Consider the following 24,814-nt stretch of genomic DNA (forward strand, 5'->3'; position numbering starts at 1 on the left):
TTTTACGCTATGAAGCGCTCTTTTTAATATTTTTAGTTTGGTTTAGTGAAGCCTGTTCTACTGCTCTATTGTTTGAAAGCTGGTGGCTGCAGACAAGACCAATATTTATTCTTTATTATACGTATATCATTGTTACACAGGGTAAGCAACATTTGAACCTTGATCATTCTTACCCATCCTCTGGTGTGTTACGCTATGGAGCGCTTTTCTTTCTTTCACTAGATAAATGGTGTATTTGTCTGCTAAAACATTATTTCCCAAATGAAATTCCACATCGAAGTAATGCTTTGCCTATGGAAATTTTGAACACCTTCTGATATGTCATCGAGACATGGCAGTAGATGTCATCCATGGGTATCTAGACCCTGTGACCCCTTTTTAATGCTAGGGCCATGATGTCCCTTCATCTTCTGACTTTAAGATCATCTCTGTCAGTTAGATTTTATCTATATACTTCAGCAGGTATAACATGCACAACGCAGTCTCCCCGTAGACACCAATCAGTAGTCCTAAGGAACATCTTCTGAAATGTCTAAACAACATGTCAGTTGATGTCTAAAGCTAAGGCTTTGCTTTATATATTCAGGTCTTTTTGTATATTTGTATTCTGACCCTAGAGATCTCCTTTAACATGAATAAACATGAAAAACACCTTATACCTTAATATCTATTCATATAGTTTAAAAATAAGACATTTCACATCTTTTGAGAAAAAAAAATCTAAAGCTAAGCCAGCATAAAAGTTACATTTAAATGGAAATTGATGACTCAGGAATTTTGATTAGCATCTAACAATAGAGAAGCTTATTACCAATGAAAGCGAGAAGAGTAGGAAAGTGCCAAGATCATTCAGCATAGGCGGCTATAGTCATAGTCTCTAAATAATGATTATCAAGTGCTTACGACTCTCACTGTGATAACACTTGGAAATGAATACAGTACGCCGTGAAAAACTCTGCATAAGACAAGTCTCCTACAAACACAGACATTTATTAGATTCTATGCATATTTTCAGAATCATATAACTTGAAAATTTGGCATAATCATACTTTTCTATCATTAAGCTCTGTATTGTAGCTAAAAATACAATGTAACATAGCTATGTATGTTTGGGTTGTCTGTCCAATTATTTACAAGTAAATATACTTTGTAAGAAAAAAAATAAGTTTTCTTTTTCTTTCTAAAGCCCCAGAAACTTGGCTGACTAATTCAGTTCTACATTTTATTCTATCTTCATTTTTAATGAAAATAACAAGCAACATATCCATAGCGCCATATTCAGACTAAAAGAGCATATTTTTGGCTTTAATTAGGCTGGTAGACATTGGCATACCATCTTTTAACTTTATAGGCTACTAACGCCACACAGTTTAACCTTTTTTTGTAGTTGTTTGTGGTCAGTGGGTGACGTGTCTACTGTAGAACTATAAAGAAGCATATATAGAGGCCTTACCCCAGAGGTATACATTGGGGATTACTAAGCCTACTAATGGAATGCTCAGATGTAATATATTAGAGCCTAAGAAATAAGTTAATCTTTAATTATTTTGCTCTAGTAACATCACAATTTACATTTTGTTATGTTGCCAAATTGTTCTAAAATCAACAAAAGTCACCCCCCCCCCCACACACACACACACACAATCTGTACTCAGTACACCATGATGAGAATGTGAAAACAGAATTTTAGAAATCTAAGCAAATTTATTAGAGGAAAAACTAAAATTTTGCATGGCCATAAGTATTCCGACCCTATACTTACGACTCAACACCTTTGGCAGCGATAACAGTCTCCAGTTTTCTTGGGTATGATGCCACAAGGTTTGCACACTTTTTCTGCTATACTTCTCTGTAGGTCCTCTCAAGTTTGGATAGCACCTATTAATGGACAGCTATTTCCAGGTCTCTCCAGAGATGTTCAACTGGGTTCAATCCAGAGTTCTAGCAGGCCACCCACAGAATAGTCCCTAAGGCACTCCTGTGTTGTCTTGGCTGTGTGCTTAAGGTCACTGACTTGTTGGAATGTGAACCTCAGCCCAGTCTGAAGTCCAAAGCACTCAGGTTTTCATTAAAGTGTACCTATCATGATCTTGTTAAATTTTATAATCCTCCCAGTTCACTGCCCCAATCATGATAAACCACCCCCTGCCTTTATTTTTTATTATTTTTTATTTTCTTACCTTGATATTGTTCTGTATTTTCTGCTCAGTCAGATTCACAGACTGGGAAGGGGTGTTCCTTAACAGGCGTGACATCGTCTGAAGCCATATAGGGGAGAACTTCCTCCCTCACTCTGCTACACACAGATCAGAGCAGTTCAGTGGGAGATGAGCTATGATTGGATAAGGCTGCACACACACACTCCTCAGGACTCCAGACTACATTTCCTGATTTTGGACTTCTGCTAGGCCAGAAGGAGTCCAAAGTCTGTGCAAGAGATTGGGGAAAATGTGCTCTGACAAGAAGGGAGACACCTAGTGGCAGCTTTTATAAACACAAATAAAACATAGAAAAAAATCATTATTTTTTTTAAACAAAGGCCATTAGAAAGATTTTCTTTAATTAACTATAAGGAGTGCAATAGCAAAAATTAGTTTTAATGCCCATTTAGTAATATCTGTATTCAGCTTTCCCTCAACCCTGACAAGAGGAGAGGCTTGTTTCTGGCCACTCTGCCATAAAGTCCAGATTGGTGAAGTACTACAGGAATGGTTGACCTTCTGGAAGTTTCTTCCATCTGTACACAGGATCCTTGGATTTGAGCCAAAGTAACTTGTTCACCTCTCTTACCAAGACCCTTCAACCCTGATTACTAATTTTGCGGGGTTCTGGTTCTTGGATGGGTCCTGATTGTTCCAAACTACTTTCATTGAAGAATTATGGAGGCCACTGTGCTGTTGGGTGCTTTAAATGATTTTATTTCTACCCTTCTCCAAATTCATTCCTTCATACAATCCTGTCTTTGAGCTTTACAGGCACTTCTCCCCCCTTTGCTCTCATATACATTGTCAGCTGTGAGACCTTATATATACAGGGCTGTGTCTTTCCAAATACTGTCCAGTCAGCAGAATATACCACAGTTATGCAAGAGAAGAGAAGTCGCACTCACCCAGTTCGATGCAAGAATCAAATCCATTTATTAAGCACCAGCAGTGGATGACAGGATAAAAAGTCACTGACACCCGGGGAGCGAGGGCGCACGCCCTCAGACACGGGGTATACAACAGGAGGCGACTAGTTTCGCGTCACAGCACGACGCTTCTTCCGGCCAATAGAATATACCACAGATGACTCCAGTCAAGGTGTAGAAACATCCCAGAGATGATCAAGAGAAATGGGAGGCTCCAGAGCTAAATTGTAAATGTTATGGCTAAATACTTATGTCTGTGAAAAAATGTATTTATTAAATTTGAATACATACATTTCTAAAAAGAAATTTCACTTTAAAATTAAGGGGCATTGAGTGAACAATGATGGGGAAAACTTTTTATTTGTTTAGTTATTTCTTTTTTAATTATGACACAGTCCATTTTTGCCTTAAGGCCAGTTACATTTTTGCATTTGTCAAAAGTAGTTTTATTTGGCAGGTATTTCACCTATCTTTAAAGACAGAGCAACTACAAAACCTGTATACAAAACCAACTACAAAAACATCACCTCTGGAGAGTATTGCACCTTCGCCTGTCACAGTAAATGTTCACACATCCAGTCCATTACAGTGCCTGTGTTTAACAGAACCATATACTAAAGATTTTTACTTAACAATTAATATTTTATTCTTATATATAAAATAATAGAAAAAATGTTACATCACTTCATTGTTGTCATTTATCTATTAATAATTCTTGTGTGTAAAATAATTCTAATTTTATACTTTCTTTTTCTTCAGGGTATTTGCACCATGACCACAGCCTTCCTGCACTTTTTCTTCCTGGCATCGTTCTGTTGGGTTTTGACAGAAGCTTGGCAATCCTATATGGCCGTCACTGGGAAAATTAGAACAAGAGTTATTAGGAAACGGTTTCTGTGCCTCGGTTGGGGTATGTTTCTAGACAATGGAGTGAATACTATTTTTTTTCCCATTTTTTATCTATTCTTATTAGACGCAGGGAAAATACTGTAATAAAAGGTGAAATGATATTGAGAAACCCTGAGCACATGGCCATTTTCATATGGTGGGATGATGTATGCAGTCTTTATATGGTAATATATACACTCCTTGATTATACATTTTACAGACTAAACATATGCATCAAGGCCATGTATGAATGCATCAATCTGTCATTAAGCAGCTAAAATTGGATTGTTTATGAATGAAATGATGGTGGTAGTAATAATGAATTATACTGCAATGAGCCATGTAGGTAACATATCATATTCATTGTATATTTCCTGTTAAGATAGGATTAGTCTGCAGTACACACTGAAAAGACATTTATGATGCAATATTTTATATTAGCAAGTATACATGTGTTGTATTATTCTGTGCTTTTCAGGCACTTATATTTGATCAATAATTGATTTGAATTTCAATTCTTCTATCTATCTATTTATCTATCTCATATCTATGTATCTTTCTATCTATCTCCTATCTGTCTGTCTATCTGTCTGTGTGTGTGTGTCTGTCTATCTATCTATCTATCTATCTATCTATATATCTTTCTTTCTCTTTCTATCTAGCTGTCTGTCTGTCTTTCTGTCTATCTATCGGTCCGTCTATTATCAATCTATCTACCTATCTATCTATAATCTATTTATCTATCTGTCTAAAATCTATCTACCTATGTCTTATCTGTCTACCTATCTATCTATCTGTTTGTTTGTCTATCTATCTCATATCTATCTATTTATCTATTGAAGATAGATAGCTTCACACAGGAACTTTGGTGAAAAAATGTGAGGCCTTTATTCACCCAACATCAGAGGCGACGTTTCGGCTGCCTCTCGCAGCCATTGTCAAGCCTAGGCTTGACAATGGCTGCGAGAGGCAGCCAAAACGTCACCTCTGATGTTGGGTGAGTAAAGGCCTCACATTTTTTCACCGAAGTTCCTGTGTGCGGCTATTTTTCTTCAATTTATATTTTGGGACTCTCTACATTGGGACCAGGTCCAACATAGCCAGCACCTACCAACTTTTTTCCAGTGCTGCCCAAATTTGGTTTTCTTTACCTATTTATCTGTCTTTTATCTGTCTATCTATCTGTCTATCTATCAATCTGTTTTTACTCTGTGTATCTATCATTTTCAATCTATCTCTATTTGAGACATTGTAACTATTGTAAAAATGGTTTAGTGTTGGTATGATGCATTTATTTATGTACTGTATGCTGTTTTTTTCTCTTCATTGCAAGTCTACAGGTGTTGAATTGTTCTTTTCAACCGTAAGACCTCCCTGGCTTCTCTATTTTTCCCCTTTTGTGCTTTCAAACAAAATGGAAAACTGCAGTTTTGACAACATAATAGAGCAGCACAACATTAATCTAACCTGCTGATTATATTGATTATATCACATTGAGCTCAAATAAATTTCCTAGATTTTCCGATAAAATACAAGTCAAGGTCAATATCTCTCTTTAATCCATGTAAAAAAGATGAAAGATTTAGAAAAATGAATAAAATAACAGAAAAAAAAAAACATATAAACAAGCAAATCATTTACACATAATGATGACATTTATCTAATGAATCCACAAGTCATAATATCATGATCCATGTCCTAGAGAAAATAATAGGACAAAACTGCTGCATAACTAGTTTACATTTTAAATTCTGTGACAAAAACAGATAACAATTGTAACCTAGCAACCTCTGTGTAATTTATCCACTGCTGAAATCTAACAGCATTCGAGAAATATACTGCATGATAAATTATTCACTTCTGGCAAATAGATGACCACATCTGCACTGCTCATATATCATTTAATACAATGCATAGTCTAGCTAGATCATTATTAAAATGTATTTGTAACCATTGCATATGCATGCAGAACAATTTACAATCTAATTTGTGGAATAATCTATTATTCAACAATATGGAAAGTCCAGACACACAGAGATTGCTCCAATTCAGCTGGTAAGCCCAAATGGCCATGCATCTATTGCAGGTTTCCCTTTACTATACCCAGCAGAATTATTTAAGGTAGAGTTAGAAAAAAGTCCATTGTCACAATACAGCTTTTCATCTATACGCAAGAAGTCTTAAAAACAGTATCCAATGTTGTACATAAATGTATATTTACATATGGTTGTTTTTTAGTTGAAAGGATTGAAGTATATCAAGTTCAGCCCTTTACACTTACAGACCCAAGTAAAAGGAAGGCCAAAAAAAAACTACTCTGTTATGGCGCAAATACAAGTTGGTTAAAGGTTCGAAAATTCGAAAAAAAAAATTTTTTGAGACAAAGCCAAAATTGTAGTACAAAGGATAAGTAAATATAAAGGAACCAAGTCTAGAAACCGATAAGCTACTCTTTTCATCCTGACCTTGATACCCTGACCCTTCTTTTACACCAACACTTCTGTCATAAAATACCCAAAATTTAACTAAAAAACTCACCAGCACCTTGTCACACAACAACCCTCTATTCCCTTCCCCATCTCCATATACCTACAACACCCCATCTTTTGTTCTTTGTCCAGCGCATTACAATTCCTAGAACCAAACCGTAAATACCACCAACATAGAGAATAGAGTAGATCAACCCAAAATCTAAATATATAACCCTCTCTACAAACATGTTCTTTTTCTCCTAAATGGGTACCAAGACTTTGTCCTCATGATGAACACTTGTCTTTTTTTTCTATTGTTCATTGATATGTTTGAGACTCAGCTCAAGTTTGAGCAATACCTTATATTCTACAAACTCAATTACTCTCAAATATTTTCTTGTTAAATCTAATAAAAAAAGAACATTGAAAATAAGGAAAATACAGAGGAAGGACTTTTCCACTTCTGGCCCAAAAGAAGTGGATAATGTATTTTAATGGTCACAAAGGCCATCTGACAATAAAACAATCAATGTTTACCTGTCCGAAACAGTGATGATTTCCTGTGCAAGCTCTGGTTGGTGGACCAGTGTTTTTTGAGATGTAGAAAACATGTGAGCACTAAAGCCAATCAGTAGCTTCATCGGTCAGGTGTGTACTCATGACATATTGGGGTTCAAGATTGAGCAGTGCTGAATTTTTTATTAACCTAACTTAAAGGGGTATTCCAGCCCCATCACATCTGCTGTCTCTTGGTTCCTGCCACTTAACGCTATTCCATGGTTCCTGTGACATGTAGATCTCGCAGGAACTGCCTGACCAGCCTGTCATTTGCTGTAGGGTTGCCATATCACATTATACCAGAAGTAGCATGAGTGGTATTGATCAGGAGATGTTGGAACAGCAGCTGTAGGGATTGAGAGAATATTATAATTTAATTTTTTTGTATATCCCCCTTGACTCACTTCTTATTTTATTTTTTCTTTCTGTAATACCCTCTTAATATGCTTAATTCAAATTCTTGTTGAGTTTTACTTTTTGTAGGAATGAAGTTTACAACGTGTTGATCTGAAAATATGTTTTTCAATAATAGTGACTTTTTTATTGTCTTTAGGGTTACCAGCATTAGTTGTGGCTATATCAATGGGCTTTACCAAAGCAAAGGGATATGGCACACCACACTAGTAAGTTACTTGTCTCAAAGAATAACATCATTTACTGTAGATAATATCTGATTTTATTTGGTCATTGAGACCTTATTACATTTTTAACTTATGACATACATGACCTTGACATGGATTTGGTAAATTTCAGCTTTAAATTGAATAATAAAGATATGTTGGTCCTTCCAGTCTATTTATTTGCAATAACCATCCAGTTGCATTGTTAAAAAGGAAGTGAGTCTTATTAGTCTCCATGATAAAATTGGATCGACTGTATGTAGATGAAATCCGAGCCCACCAACTTACGCTAAAAGTCCACATTTACCGTATTTTTCGCCCTATAGGACGCACCGGCATATGAGACGCACCCAATTTTAAAGGTGCAAAATCTAGAAAAAAAAGATTCTGAACCCAACAGTGATCTTCAACCTGTGGACCTCCAGATGTTGCAAAACTACAACTCCCAGCCGTTGGCTGTCCGGGCATGCTGGGAGTTGTAGTTTTGCAATATCTGGAGGTTCGCAGGTTGAAGACCACTGGTAGCAGGTAATACTCACGTGTCCCCGTCGCTCCGGACCCATCACCGCTGCCCTGGATGTCGCTCCATCGCTGTCACCGCGTCCCTGTGGTGTCCCCGACAGTCCGGACATCTTCCTCCCCGGGATCCACGCTCTCCGTCACCATCATCACGTCGCTACGCACGCAGCTCCTATTGGATGACGGGACGGCATGCGCGACGACGTGATGACATCAAAGGAGAGCACCGGCCATGCAGGGGATCCCGGCCCGGAGCAGACACCGAGGAGGCAGATAAGGTCCCTCCCGGTGTCCTGTAAGCTGTCCCGAACAGCCCGACTGAGCAGCCGGGTTAGTGTCACTTTTGCTGCAGACGTGGTGGTCACCTTTGATCGCCGCGTCTGAAGGGTTAATACAGGGCATCACCGCGATCGGTGATGTCCTGTATTAGCCGTGGGTCCCGGCCGTTGATGGCCGCAGGGACCGACCCGATAGGTGTGTGTATTCACCATATAAGACGCACCAACTTTTCCCCCCCAGTTTTGGGGAAGAAAAAGTGCGTCTTATACGGCGAAAAATACGGTATTGAATTCTTCCTAAAACAGGTGCCTTGATTTTCCATTACACTCAATGTTAGAATTATGCACTGTGTTAGAATTATTCACCTTGCAATACAGCATTCATTTCTACACCATGTTTTGGTTTTTGTTCTGAAACAATCTGCAATTTATATGTAGAATATTGACAAAAAACCAATGTTGTCCTAAATCTGCACTGGATGGAAAGTTAAATTACTTAACTTTCTAAACAAAGCATATATATTGGCTCAATGAAGCCAGCAATATACGGGTAGTCAGTTTTGACAGCAAAGCAGCAGATAATGGATCATGGTTAGATATGGGCTATTTGTGGCTTTCTCAGGAGAGCTAGTGAATTATTCTGGTCAGTGGAATTGCTCATTAATCACATAAAATATCTTCCAAAATAGTCTTAGAGTGCTTTACAGTGGTTATGCTCCTGGTGAGATCATTGATGGGAAAATCTCCCTGATGGTACAGAGGAGTACCAAAGGCTTCACAGATAAGCAAACATGATAATCTACATTGGTGTCTATGGGAAATCTCAGAGTTGATAGCAAACGTAATATGAAAGGAACCTAATAGTGGGGTTCTACTATGCAATTACTTTTTTAGAGTCACATTTTTGTAATTCAGCTGATATCTTTGTTATGATAATAAGTCAAAAAATTGTTCACCAACTATATTTGCAGTCCTATTAAAAATAGGATACATAATTCTCATTATTTAACTTTCAGCTGCTGGCTGTCACTTGAAGGAGGTCTTCTATATGCCTTTGTAGGACCTGCTGCTGCTGTTGTCTTGGTAAAGTGAAAGTTTTTTTAATTTCATTATGGAGCAATACATTATTATGTTTTATAATCTTAAAATGATAATATTTTATGTTTCCTCAATGGTTTTGTTCTATCTTGACATCCTACTTCAGATTTATAAGTGATCATGAGCATAACCTCCTTCATTGCTATTTCATTGGTCCACTTACAACCAAGAAGATACACAGTGTGGAATCACACACATCTGCAAAACAATAAATCTGAAATGCGTTTAGCATTGTAAGAACTGTTTCATGGTCTATGAAGCCATCTGTTCAATAGTGTATTGCATGTCATAAATGCAAAAGAGGTAAACTGATGTGGATAGTTTGACATGGCCCATGAATTCCGAGTGTCTTTCTTGAGTATCAGTATTACCAAAGCATCAAAGATACTGAAGTCCTCAATAGGCAACATTTAATTGTTACTTGTTGAATGTCAATTATCATACAAGATATATATTTTGCTATTTCTTTCCTTCAATGCAACAAGGAACAGGAAAAAGGTCCTGCCCGGCAGCTCGTGAATGTGATGATCTCTTGATTAGGTGTTATATGGAATCACAGGTATGGGACAATGAAAGTGACGCATTTCAGCCAATCACATCGGCCTTACTTGAGTAAGGCTGATATGATTGGCTGAAATGCGCCACTTCCATTGTCCCGTACCCGTGATTTTATGTAGCACCTAATAATGAGATCATCAAGTTCACAAGCTGCCGGACTGGACATTTTTTCTGTTCTTTATTATTGAGAATACATTTGAATACAAAATTGAAGACACTAGTTAACAATATTGAATTGAAAATCAAAGTGATAAACTTAGGGCCATAAGGAAAGCTTTTGGAATGTGAAATAATGGTGGTAAAAATAATACATTAAAAAAGGGCTCACACGTACTTAACCCCTTAAGGACGCAGGACGTAAATGTACGTCCTGGTGAGGTGGTACTTAACGCACCAGGACGTACATTTACGTCCTAAGCATAACCGCGGGCATCGGAGCGATGCCCGTGTCATGCGCGGCTGATCCCGGCTGCTAATCGCAGCCAGGGACCCGCCGGCAATGGCCGACGCCCGCGATCTTGCGGGCGTCCGCCATTAACCCCTCAGGTGCCGGGATCAATACAGATCCCGGCATCTGCGGGAGTTCGCGATTAAAATGAACGATCGGATCGCCCGCAGCGCTGCTGCGGGGATCCGATCATTCATAACGCCGCACGGAGGTCCCCTCACCTTCCTCCGTGCGGCTCCCGGCGTCTCCTGCTCTGGTCTGTGATCGAGCAGACCAGAGCAGAAGATGACCGATAATACTGATCTGTTCTATGTCCTATACATAGAACAGATCAGTATTAGCAATCATGGTATTGCTATGAATAGTCCCCTATGGGGACTATTCAAGTGTAAAAAAAAATGTAAAAAAATGTAAAAGTAAAAGTAAAAAAAAAGTGAAAAATCCCCTCCCCCAATAAAAAAGTAAAACGTCCGTTTTTTCCTATTTTACCCCCAAAAAGTGTAAAAAACATTTTTTATAGACATATTTGGTATCGCCGCGTGCGTAAATGTCCGAACTATTAAAATAAAATGTTAATGATCCCGTACGGTGAACGGCGTGAACGAAAAAAATTTTAAAAAGTCCAAAATTCCTACTTTTTTAATACATTTTATTAAAAAAAAAATTATAAAAAATGTATTAAAAGTTTTTTATATACAAATGTGGTATCAAAAAAAAGTACAGATCATGGCGCATAAAATGAGCCCCCATACCGCCACTTATACGGAAAAATAAAAAAGTTATAGGTCATCAAAATAAAGGGATTATAAACGTACTAATTTGGTTAAAAAGTTTGTGATTTTTTTTAAGCGCAACAATAATATAAAAGTATATAATAATGGGTATCATTTTAATCGTATTGACCCTCAGAATAAAGAACACATGTCATTTTTACCAGAAATTGTACGGCGTGAAAACAAAACCTTCCAAAATTAGCAAAATTGCGTTTTTCGTTTTAATTTCCCCACAAAAATAGTGTTTTTTGGTTGCGCCATACATTTTATGATATAATGAGTGATGTCATTACAAAGGACAACTGGTCACGCAAAAAATAAGCCCTCATACTAGTCTGTGGATGAAAATATAAAAGAGTTATGATTTTTAGAAGGCGAGGAGGAAAAAATGAAAACGTAAAAATTAAATTGTCTGAGTCCTTAAGGCCAAAATGGGCTGAGTCCTTAAGGGGTTAATCCGTTGTGGACTATATGCTGAGGATATTGTGCTACAGATTTGCAAGTCTGCAGCATGAAATTCACAGCAGATTAAGTATGTGTGAACATACTTTAATGATGTTTTCATAAGGAGTTTGTAAGTATTGTATTTAAATACCAGAGGTGAAGATGTTTCCTTTGGTGCAGCATCAGCCCTCTCTGCAAAGCTGGACATACAGTGGGGAAAAAGGTATTTAGTCAGCCACCAATTGTGCAAGTTCTCCCACTTAAAAAAATGAGAGGTATACCTCAACTATGAGAGACATAGTGAGAGAAAAAAAAACATTAAATCACATTGTCTGATTTTTAAAGAATTTATGTGCAAATTATGGTGGAAAATAATTATTTGGTCAATAACAAAAGTTAATCTCAGTACTTTGTTATATACCCTATGTTGGCAATGATAGAGGTCAAACATTTTCTGTAAGTCTTCACAAGGTTTTCACACACTGTTGCTGGTGTTTTGGCCCATTCCTCCATGCAGATCTCCTCTAGAGTAGTGATGTTTTGGGGCTGTCACTGGGAAACATGGACTCTCCCTCCAAAGGTTTTCTATGGGGTTGAGATCTGGAGACTGGCTAGGCCACTCCGAGATCTTAAAATGCTTCTTACAAAGCCATTCCTTCGTTGCCTGGGTGGTGTATTTGGGATCATTGTCATGCTGAAAAACCCAGCCACGTTTCATCTTCAATGCCCTTGCTGATGGAAGGAGGTTTTCACTCAAAATCTCACAATACATGGCCACATTCATTCTTTTGTTTACACGGATAGGTCGTCCTTGTCCCTTTGCAGAATTACAGCCCCAAAGCATGATGTTTCCACCCCCATGCTTCCCAAAAGGTACGGTGTTCTTTGGATACAACTCAGCATTCTTTCCCATCCAAACACAACGAATTGAGTTTTTACCAAAAAGTTCTACTTTCCCAATCCTCTTCTGGATCATCCAAATGCTCTCTGGCAAACTTCAGACGGGCCCAGACATGTACTGGCTTAAGCAGGGGGACACGTCTGGCACTGCATGATTTGAGTCTCTGGTGGGGTAGTGTGTTACTGATGGTAGTCTTTGTTACTTTGGTCCCAGCTCTCTTCAGGTCATTCACTAGGTCCCCCGTGTGGTTCTGGGCTTTTTGTTCACCATTCTTGTGATCATTTTGACACCATGGGATGAGATCTTGTGTTGAGCCCCAGATCGAGGGAGATTATCAGTGGTCTTGTATGTTTTCCATTTTCTAATAATTGCTCCCACAGTTGATTCTTTCACACCAAGCTGCTTGCCTATTGTAGATTCAGTCTTCCCAGCCAGGTGCAGGTCTACAATTTTGTTTCTGGTGTCCTTCAACAGCTCTTTGGTCTTGGCCATAGTGGAATGTGACTGTTTGAGGTTGTGGACAGGTGTCTTTTATACTGATGACAAGTTCAAACAGGGGCCATTCATACAGGTAACAGGTGGAGGACAGAGGAGACTCTTAACCCCCTAAGGACCAAGCCCATTTTGGCCTTAAGGGCCAGAGCGTTTTTTGCACATCTGACCACTGTCACTTTAAACATTAATAACTCTGGAATGCTTTTAGTTATAATTCTGATTCCAAGATTGTTTTTACGTGACATATTCTACTTTAACATAGTAGTAAATTTTTGTGGTAACTTGCATCCTTTCTTGGTGAAAAATCCCAAAATTTGATGAAAAATTAGAAAATTTTGCATTTTTCTAACTTTGAAGCTTTCTGCTTGTAAGGAAAATGTATATTACAAAAAAAATTTTTGCTTCACATATACAATATGTCTACTTTATGTTTGCATCATAAAATTGATCAGTTTTTACTTTTGGAAGACATCAGAGGGCTTCAAAGTTCAGCAGCAATTTTCCAATTCTTCACAAAATTTTCAAACTCGATATTTTTCAGGGACCAGTTCAGGTTTGAAGTGGATTTGAAGGGTCTTCATATTAGAAATACCCCATAAATGACTCCATTATAGAAACTACACCCCCCAAAGTATTCAAAATGACATTCAGTCAGTGTTTTAACCCTTTAGGTGTTTCACAGGAATAGCAACAAAGTGAAGGAGAAAATTCTAAATCTTCATTTGTTACACTCACATGTTCTTGTAGACCCAATTTTTGCAAGCGGTAAAAGGAGAAAAATGTTACTTGTATTTGTAGCCCAATTTCTCTCGAGTAAGCACATACCTCATATGTCTATGTAAGGTGTTCGGCGGGCGCAGTAGAGGGCTCAGAAGGGAAGGAGCGACAAGGGGATTTTGGAGAGAACATTTTTCTGAAATGGTTTTTGGCGGGCATGTCACCATTAGGAAGCCCCTAGGGTGTCAAAACAGCAAAAAAACAAACACATGGCATACCATTTTGGAAACTAGACCCCTCGCGGAATGTAACATGGGATAAAGTGAGCCTTAATACCCCACAGGTGTTTCATGACTTTTGCAAATGTAAAAACAAAAAAAAAAATTACCTAAAATGCTTGTTTTCCCAAAAATTTTACATTTTTAAAAAGGGTAAAAGCAGAAAATACCCCCCAAAATTTGAAGCCCAATTTCTCCCGATTCAGAAAACACCCCATATGGGGGTGAAAAGTGCTCTGCTGGCGCACTACAGGTCTCAGAAGAGAAGGAGTCACATTTGGCTTTTTGGAAGCAAATTTTGCTCTGGGGGCATGCCGCATTTAGGAAGCCCCTATGGTGCCATGACTGCAGAAAAAAAAAAACATGGCATACCATTTTGGAAACTAGAATCCTCGGGGAACATAACAAGGGGTTAAGTGAACCTTTATACCCCACAGGTGTTTCACGACTTTTGCATATGTAAAAAAAATATATATTTTTTTTACCTAAAATGCTTGTTTTCCCAAAAATTTAACATTTTTAAGAAGGGTAAAAGCAGAAAATAGCCCCCAAAATTTGTAACACAATTTCTCCCAAGTACGGCGATACCCCATATGTGACCCTAAACTGTTGCCTTGAAATACGACAGGACTCCAAAGTGAGAGCGCCATGCCCATTTGAGGCCTAAATTAGGGACTTGCATAGGGGTGGACATAGGGGTTTTCTACGCCAGTGATTCCCAAACAGGGTGCCTCCAGCTGTTGTAAAACTCCCAGCATGCCTGGACAGTCAGTGGCTGTCTGGTAATACTGGGAGTAGTTGTTTTGCAACAGCTGGAGGATCCGTTTTTTCATTTTTATTGGGGAGGGGGGCTGTGTAGGGGTATGTGTATATGTAGTGTTTTTTACTTTTTATTTTATTTTGTGTTAGTGTAGTGTAGTGTAGTGTTTTTAGGGTACAGTCGCACGGGTGGGGGTTCACGGTAGTTCCTCGCTTGGCAGTTTGAGCTGCGGCATCAAACTTGCAGCCAGATACTTACTGTAAACCTCCGCCCATGTGAGTGTACGTTCACATTGGCGGGGGGGACATCCAGCTGTTGCAAAACTACAACTCCCAGCATGCGCTGACAGACTGTACATTCTGAGAGTTTTAGTTTTGCAACAGCTGTAGGCACGTTGGTTATGTATCACTGAGTATGTGACCTAACTCAGTGTTTCACAACCAGTGTGCCTCCAGCTGTTTCAAAACTACAACTCTCAGCAGTCACCGACAGCCAACGGGCATGCTGGGAGTTGTAGTTATACAACAGCTGAAGGTACACTTTTCCATAGAAAAAAATGTGAATCCAGCTGTTGCAAAACTATAAGTCCCAGCATGCCCATAAGGGAATGCTGGGAGTTGTGGTGGTCTGCCTCCTGCTGTTGCATAACTGCAGCTCCAAGCATGCCCTTTTTGCATGCTGGGAGCTATTGCTAAGCAACAGCAGGAGGCTGTCACTCAGCTTCAACTGCTGCTCCCCAGGTCAGTCCCTCGTCGCCGCCGCTCCTGGCGACCCGATCCCAACAGGGATGCCGGGGATTGGGGTCCCCAGCTGCCGGGGTCGACGTCTTGCACCCGCTCACGTCCGGGAGTGACACCCGCAGCAGGTGCCCTGATTGGTCGGCCGGTAAACCGGCCGACGAATCAGGGCGATCGTGAGGTGGCACCAGAGCCACCTCACCCCTGCTGGCTATGGCTGTTCGGGGCCGTCAGAGACGGCCCCGAACAGCCTGTAATTCCGGGTCACCGGGTCACTGGAGACCCGATTGACCCGGAATCGCCGCAGATCACTGGGCTGAATTGTCCAGTTATCTGCGCCCATCGTCGACATGGGGGGACATAATGACCCCCCTGGGCAATATGCCGCGATGCCTGCTGAACGATTTCAGCAGGCATCCGGCTCCGGTCCCCGACCGGCTAGCGGTGGGGACCGGATTTCCCACGGGCGTATGGATACGCCCTGTGTCCTTAAGGACTCGGAATGCAGGGCGTATCCATACGCCCTGTGTCCTGAAGAGCTTATTTTCCACCATAATTTGCAAATAAATTCTTTAAAAATCAGATAATGTGATATTATGGATTTTTTTTTCTCATTTTGTCTCTCATAGTTGAGGTATACCTATGATGAAAATTATGGGCCTCTCTCGTCTTTTTAAGTGGGAGAAGTTGCACAATTGGTGGCTGACTAAATACTTTCCCCCCACTGTATAATAAAATATCATTTTGCCATATGACTGGCTCTGCTCCATATTTCTGAACACCGATAAGTAGGTTGGCTCTTGAAAAGACTGAAGGGTTCATAAAGTTCAATGTCAAAAGCTGAAATGATAAAGACTGTTTGGAGTTGTATTATATCCTGCGACTGTGCTGTTCAAAATCCCCTGTGCAAACTAATCCAATAAACAGTGTTGAAATTATGCATCAAATTCCCCAGTGTGTGATCATCAGACGGCACATCTGTATCTCCAAAATGGAAATAAACTTAAATGAAATATTGTGCCAAGTCTAGTTGGAATATTATTTTCCTCTATAAATATTTCATTGCATACTGACAGACAAGACTTGAAAATTAATATACATTGTACCCATTGCAAGGAATTAGGCAAGGAGAAGTTTATAGTGTAACATTTAACCCATTACATAGGAAACAAGAGACTTACGCACTGAAAACCATTTTTGCCAGTTCTTTTTGATCGGTTCAATTATCTATTTTATTAGTAAATATGTACTTTTCAGTTTTTATTCTGATAGGTTAAATTTATTTGCATTTAAATAATCTTTTTGTTGTGCAGGTAAACATGGTAATTGGAATTTTGGTCTTTAATAAACTTGTTTCCAGAGATGGTATCCTTGATAAAAAGCTCAAACACAGAGCAGGGTAAGCCGATTCCCCACATTTGTCCTCCCATGTAAATACATTGTTTCCATTCAGCATTTTTTCTCTTAATTTACTCTTGTTGTAGTTACATATCTGCATGCCTCATTGAGAAGTTGATATTTCATTCATGTTTATAGTTGTATTGCATAAAATGACTAAAAGCATTTAAACAAAGTGCAGAACCATCACAAAAATGCATGCTAAGGCTGGGTTCACATATACCATTCATCCGGCATAGTTTCCCTCCGGAGGGAAACTGATGCTAGAACTGATCTCATTCATTTGAATGGGACAGTTCACAAACATCCAATTCTCAATTTTAACACCGGATGATTTGACAGGCCGAACGGCACCGGACAGAGGAACGCAGCTCGCTGCGTTCCCCTGTCCGGCATCCAGAAACAATGGATGCCGGATGGCATTCAACTGATGACAACTGATGCATGTTGTTATCAGTTGTGGCATCAGTTGCGTCGAGATCTACGCTGAGTTCACCTATGCCAGATGCCGGATGTATGTGAACCCAGCCTAACATGACTGTAAACTGTAAGTCTGAGAAATGTGCATTAAAGGGTACCTCTCATCATATATATTATAGATTAGATATATTACAGATATATTATAGATTAATGTATGCAGAATAACTTTACAATTGCATGTTATTAAAAAATATGATTCTTTCTATTTAATTTTCCCCTTTGAAGAAATGACCACTAGGAGTCTCCCTACCAGTCCTGGCAGCAAGCATTTCAGACTCATGCTGGAGTCCTAAACACTACGAGCTGCCAGTCTGCTTTGTTCACAAAGGAGAACACTCAGAGCTGCCAACCTGCTTTGTTCCCAGCCTGTTTGGCTGTGAACAAAGCAGGCTGGCAGCTCTGAGTGTTTAGGACTCTAGCATGAGTCAGAAATGCTTGCTGACAGGACTGATCGGGGAAAATACAATAGAAAGGAGCATATTTTTCATTAACATGCTATTGGAAAGTTATTCAACATTCATTAATCTAAAATATATCAAAAGTTTATTTGATGAGAGGTACCCTTTAAGTAGTGAGTGTAATGACAAGAAAGCATTAGTTGTGGCATATTCAGTTCCATTAATTATTAACTTGAGAAATATTGGGGCAAATTTATCAGTGCATACACTTTAAAATCGGGGGGAAAAAAGTCCCACGTTTTGTGTGAAAAACACAGAAAAATTTAAAATGCTTAAGACATTTGTGAATTTTTACTTCCAGAAAACTGGCATGCAAGCCTTGATAAATTCCCTTCTTTGTGTTTTAGCGAGTAAGATAAAAATGTTTAAAATGTTCTTAATATTTAAACATTACTTTAAAGGCAACTGTACATTTTCATTAAAATAAATACATTTCTTTAGAATGGCTTAAAATGTCAGAAATAAACCTACATTGTTGGAGAAATGTGGGTTTTCTAATGAAAGTGTATTTTCTATAAATGTATACTATAAAATGCCTGCATGAGAACTTTTTCCATATGACCTATTGGGACATATGGGTTGCTTTGAAGCCTTTATTAGCCACTTGAGAGTCACTGACAAAGGTAGGCTCTCACTCTTGAAAATCAGCTAGCCATATATTACCTTGTTACCCATTTCTTTGAATTAGTACATTCCCTCAGCAGCAGTAGTGTCTAATGCTAGACACATGCTGGTTAGTGGTTAGCTGTTCACTAAATAGTCTGAAAAGGGTTGTGATGAGACAGTCCCTTTAAACCAGAAGTAAGCTGACTGGCGTCCTTGGCATGAACATTTTACACATATGTCCTTTTCTTTCTGCTTTCCTTTAGAACAGCATTTAGCACTTTCCCATCTAGTAAAAATCAGCATGTTCCATAATAATCAATTTGGATATATTGAGGAACAGTTCCAACGATTCTATTACTGTTCTTTTAAAAACAGATACTGTGACTCTAGTATGAGGATTTAGGGCAGGGTAACATGTAACAGATCGGCAACAGATCCATCAATGACGCAACCTCATAGTGTGCCTCCAGCTGTTTTCCACTCTGTGTCCTGCCCCTAGCTGTAATCTGCCACTACGAGCAGCCACACTGGGATGTGCGAGTTGCCGTGTGTCTGTATAATTTCTATAGACATTGTATTAATAATGAATATAACATTACACAGGTTCAGATCTACAATAGATCTATGTTCCAGAATGGGTTCTCAAGCTGTGGATATTTTGCTACCACAGAACCCTCCATAATCTCCAGGCCGGCACCGTGGCGTTCTGAACATGGAAGCTTGGAGCTTCCGTGTTTGAGACGTCACGCCATGTCCCCTCCATTAATGTCTATGGGAAAGGGAGTGACGGCAAGTACATAGCTGACATGCCTTCTTCCATAGACATGAATGGAGGAGGGCGGAACGGCTCTGGTCGCCTGTCATCCGACACGGAGTGGAGTTTGCTGGGGAGATGATTGGGGTGCCGCGCCGAAGATCGCAGGGGGTCCCAGTGGCCAGCCTCCCACAATCAGACATCTCATCCCCTGTCCTTTGAATAGGAGATAAGATGTTTAGGAGCAGAATACCCCTTTAAAAATAAAAGTTAGACCTTTATTAGATGGGTGCATCATGGTACCAATGTGGTTTTACAGTGATGTTCCACAATCGCTCTTAAAGCCCAGCATAATTGCTGAAATGAAACCATGACAGTACCTCACCGTATCCTACCTGTGAACACAGCCTTGGAAAAGTCAGGTTTCAGTGCTGAAAGGAAACAAACTAAATCCGTTATCTCAATATACTGTGTGTAGTTTAGAATGTGTGTTTGCATGAAAGACTCGGAGTACTTTGATTGTTTGCTTATAAACCGAACTGTTAAACACCCTTTGGTTTTTTTTAATTAGGATGAACAGGCGCTATTAATCCTAATTGTTTGGCAAATTCAATGAATTCTCCGATTGATGTCAGGTGTTCTTTCATGGGGGTCACAGTATAATTGCAACATTAGAAAATCATTATCAAAGCTTTTTCTTTTTTGCTTTTACACTTAAGCTTTTTTTGTATTTTTTTTTTCTTTTTATGGTCACCACACCTGATGCAAGAATTGCCATAGCGTTGGAGTTTATATTTTATAGTCTCCAGTATACAAGTATAAACGCTCAAATATAAAATTGATGTAGTATTGCATCTTCCCTGATACAATTAGAATAAAGTAAACACGTCAGCATTCTTTTAAGAATGTTATGGCCATTGTTTTTTTCAATAAAAGCGCTGGAAAGAATACCAATGTTTGCAAATTACCTTATTTTCTGCCTGATATACCGGTAAGCAACGAATGGGTATGTTTCATATTGTCATCCTTATATAGAAAGAGTTAATCGGTTCTGGTTATAGGCAATATCTGCAGTGTAATTATATTTATCTTTTGTTCACTGAATTTTAAGTCTGTTGCTATGGATACTGTATTTCTTCATCACCTGTCCTCTTCACCCCAGAGATTTGCTGCTATCCTTCTGCATTACTGGTTACTTTGTTATGTCTGGCTTCCCTTAAACTATAGTTTATACAAACATACACATTTCACACCAAGAAAAGATAATGGCTTTGGTAGTTTAATTTGTTATTCTTTACACAGAGGGACATGGAGGTGAGAAAAAAATATCTGTGTCGTGCTTCATTGCAATCCACATTGCAGAGGCTTATTCCTATAGAAGCATTAGCACCATAGCGGTAGAACATTATTGAGAGCAATATGGCTCTAGACAGATCTGTACTACACTTTCTGGACTGCCATAGGCCTTTATACACATTGAATTGCCATGTGCACAACACCTTTTCCTTTATATAGTATGTTTCCATTTTTTCTATTCCTGGTTTTGACTTAAAAAAACATATTAGGGTCCGGTTCCTACTAAGTATTTGGGCCTGTTTTTGAGTAGTAAGACACTCTTCAAAAAGGGGAAAAATGTATTCATTTTTGAAACTTTTTTTTAGCTATTAAGTTCCATTGAACTTAAAGCAAAACTGTCACCTAAATAGGCTTTTGAAGCTGCACACAAAGTCTTCACAAGCCTATACTAGGCATACCTGTATAGATAAATGAGGCTTCTGTATACTTACATATCCCTTCCCTTCACCACCTTGGTTATACTTGGATATGTTGATGATGGATATATGTCTTTTTTTTAGCCGTACTATGTAACTTCTTTATAATTCCTCTCGGAAGTCTGGCCAACAGTTGGGAAGGCTCAGTCCAGGGTCCGCTTTGCTTTGGAGCCACATTGCCTCTTTCTGGCTATGCAGATGACAAACAGGACACGTAGCGGCCCTGTGCAGTTCTGGGGCACATGTATCAGCAGTCAATCAACTGTGTGATGTAGCCGAACTCCAGGCCCCGCCTCTCCGACTTTTGGCCCAAACCCTAAGTTATCCATACAGGTATGCCTAGAATAGGCTTGTAAAGATCTAGTGCACTGAGTGTGCAGCTTTACAAGCCGATTCCAGGAGACAGTTTTGCTTGTTAGTGAACGCACACATTCATTTAACAGCTATAAAATCAAGTGACATGTCATCTATTATGGCCATCTTATGCAAAAACAGCTAGAAAACTGATAGGATTTGGCCTTATGGACACAGACAATTTTTATTTTTGTGTTTCTGGTTTTTCCTCCTTTCCTCCTGAGACATAACTATTTAATATTTCCATCCACACAGCCTAGATAAAGGCTTGTTTTTTTGTGTAATCAACTGTACTTTGCAATGACGACTTTTGTTTTACCACCAAAAATTATTTGTGAGGATGAAAGGTGCAGCTTTTTTTTAACTTATGGTGAGTTTGTTTTCACACAGTGCACTTTATGGTAAAACTGAAATATTCTCTTTATTCTGTGGGTGAAAACTATTTAAATTATACTACTATTTTTTATATTTTACTATTAAAAAAGAAAACATTAACAAAATAAATATGCTTAAAGGGGCACTCCGGTGGAAAACTTTTTTTTTTTTTTTTTTAAATCAACTGGTGCCGGAAAGTTAAACAGATTTGTAAATTACTTCTATTAAAAAATCTTAATCCTTCCAGTACTTATTAGCTGCTGAATACTACAGAGGAAATGGTTTTCTTTTTGGAACACAGAGCTCTCTGCTGACATCATGACCACAGTGCTCTCTTCTGACATCTCTTTTCATTTTAAGAACTGTCCAGAGTAGGAGAAAATCCCCATAGCAAACATATGCTGCTCTGGTCAGTTCCTAAAATGGACAGAGATGTCAGCAGAGAGCACTGTGCTCATGATTCAGCAGAGAGCACTGTGTTCCAAAAAGAAAATAATTTCCTCTGTAGTATTCAGCAGCTAAAAAGTACTGGAAGGATTATGATTTTTTTAGTAGAAGTAATTTACTAATCTGGCACTAGTTGATTTAAAAAAAAAAAGTTTGCCACCAGAGTACCCCTCTAAAATCTCCCCATTCTGACCTCTCTTATGTTTTAAGTTATTCTGTCTATTGGGCTGTTTGAGGATTTTTTGTGTGCATATTTTTTATTTTTTTTTGTTTAGGTTCAGATTTTTATAAATTTAAAGTTTAAGACTATATCTCCCTTGATGCTTCCGCAACATTTTGAGAGCATTTTAGTAGATGTAGTCCAAAACATCTGCAGTGCAGAAGGTTGCCTATGCTAGTTTATACTGAGCAATTGCATAGCATTGTGGCAGACTCTATTAGTCTGCTATGTGGCAGACTGTCTAAGCAGATAGGCCTGTGGCTAGAACCAGCTGTCATGGAAACCAATTGGCACCCCACAGTCACACTGCTGAAAGGCTTATCGGACAGCTAACAAGAGTTGCTCGTGTCATGGAACCTCTTAAGTGCTGCAGCATTTAAAAGATAAATGGCCAACAAAAGTGTGATCACTGATGTCAGTCATTTACTTTGAGTGTCATCTGCTGGTAGCAGCCGCCACTCACCATCTATGAAGTGAACAAATACCATATATGTACAGCGTTGTGCATTAAGGCACACGCGTCCCAGCCATATATATATACGTGTATCGCCTAAGGATTAAATTGTAAGAAACTGACCAAAGGAATATTTCCTCTTGTTCCACATTACTAACCATATGTAAATGTTTATCTGAGTGATATTTTTCTGACACCTGCTTTTTTGTACCACTGTGTAGAAGTTGCACTTTATAAAGCAGCCATAAAATATGACACATGTAGCCAGTATATAAATTAGCTGGAGAGAAAGGTATTCCCAGTAGAAAGCAATTATTTGTCATTTGCAATGATACAATTCACCAAATAAGCCACCTGTGGTCTACTGTCATGTAAAAGAATTTGGGATAAATGTGTTGCATATTTTAATCTTGTATTGTGTACCGTAAACATTGGACTAATTAGTTGCAACATTTTCTTTTCTGATTTTATTTTTATCATTGAATTATAATGAGGAACAAAGAATAAAAAAATACTTGTTGAAAGTACCAATTAAGTCAGTTTGTGTATTACACATTTATGAAATGTGTTTATAGCAGCAGGAAGTGACATAGGTTATATTCCCCACCGAGCCAGTTCTTACAGTAATAGTTGATGTAAGACAAGAAACAATGGGGCAGATTTAGTTTTCTTGTCCAATACTTAGACCTTGTCTAGGCAGTCTGAAGATGTGCCAAATTTATCACAGTGGCTCACGCTCTATGATGAATTTCATGCATCTTCCTAGACAATTGTTTAACCTTCCAATATGCCAAAATGTTGCCCAAAATTATAGAGCATGTTGTCAAATTTCAAGCTGCATTGCTTTCCTTACCTATGGACTATTGTCTAGTAAAGTACATTATGAATGTGGTGCCAGGCATGTGTTTTGCAAATTGAACCGGAATTCTGGGGCATTTATGTAAGTAAATCTCTCACACTGTCTCCAATAAATGTTAACTAGAAATAAAAGGGGTCACAGGTAGTTAAAGGGGTACTACCGTGGAAAACTTTTTTTTTATATCAACTGGTGCCAGAAAGTTAAAAAGATTTGTAAATTACTTCTATTAAAAAAATCTTAATCTTTCCAGTACTTTTTAGGGTCTGTATACTACAGAGGAAATGGTTTTCTTTTTGGAACACAGAGCTCTCTGCTGACATCATGACCACAGTGCTCTCTCCTGACATCTCTGTCCATTTTAGGAACTGTCCGGAGCAGAATATGTTTGCTATGGGGATTTTCTCCTACTCTGGACAGTTCTTAAAATGGACTGATATATCAGCAGAGAGCACTGTGGTCATGATTTCAGCAGAGAGCTCTGTGTTCCAAAAAGAAAACCATTTCCTCTGTAGTATTCAGCAGCTAATAAGTACTGGAAGGATTAAGATTTTTTTTTAATAGAAGTAATTTACAGATCTGTTTAACTTTCTAGCACCAGTTGATTTAAAAGAAAAAAGTTTTCCATTAGAGTACCCCTTTAATGCTTGAGCTGTGGTTATACCGGAAAGGAATATCTGTGGATATGGTCATTTATGTATTATTTTGTTGTTATTTATTACAAAGTGTGTTTTATTTATAATTTTTGGACTGATGCTTCTGCACTGTTTAGCAAACAATAATCATATTCAACTACAGTAGACCATTAAATTTCATTCACTCAAATCCTACCTTCAGGCTATGCTATTACTATAACTATGCAATTGGAGTGAACTGACAGTTGAATTAACCAGTAGATATCACAGTCAAACTATTGTTATTATTAAATTGATATTATATATATTTTATAATTTTATTAAAAATAGCC

General features: G+C 38.5%; 1 protein-coding gene across 9 annotated transcripts in view; it reads left to right on the forward strand.

Moving 5' to 3' along the window:
• The window catches only part of ADGRB3 (adhesion G protein-coupled receptor B3), an 889,024-nt gene that overhangs the window by 793,048 nt on the left and 71,162 nt on the right, over nt 1–24,814 (forward strand). For all 9 annotated transcript variants that reach the window (XM_056565824.1, XM_056565820.1, XM_056565821.1 and 6 more), the window contains 4 exons: nt 3,890–4,040; nt 7,601–7,670; nt 9,481–9,547; nt 16,987–17,072. In XM_056565824.1, the coding sequence (XP_056421799.1) occupies nt 3,890–4,040; nt 7,601–7,670; nt 9,481–9,547; nt 16,987–17,072 (374 nt within the window). The remainder of the gene's footprint in view (nt 1–3,889; nt 4,041–7,600; nt 7,671–9,480; nt 9,548–16,986; nt 17,073–24,814) is intronic.

This window comes from Hyla sarda, chromosome 3 (assembly GCF_029499605.1).
Source record: "Hyla sarda isolate aHylSar1 chromosome 3, aHylSar1.hap1, whole genome shotgun sequence".
In the NCBI taxonomy this organism is placed as follows: Eukaryota; Metazoa; Chordata; class Amphibia; order Anura; family Hylidae; genus Hyla; species Hyla sarda.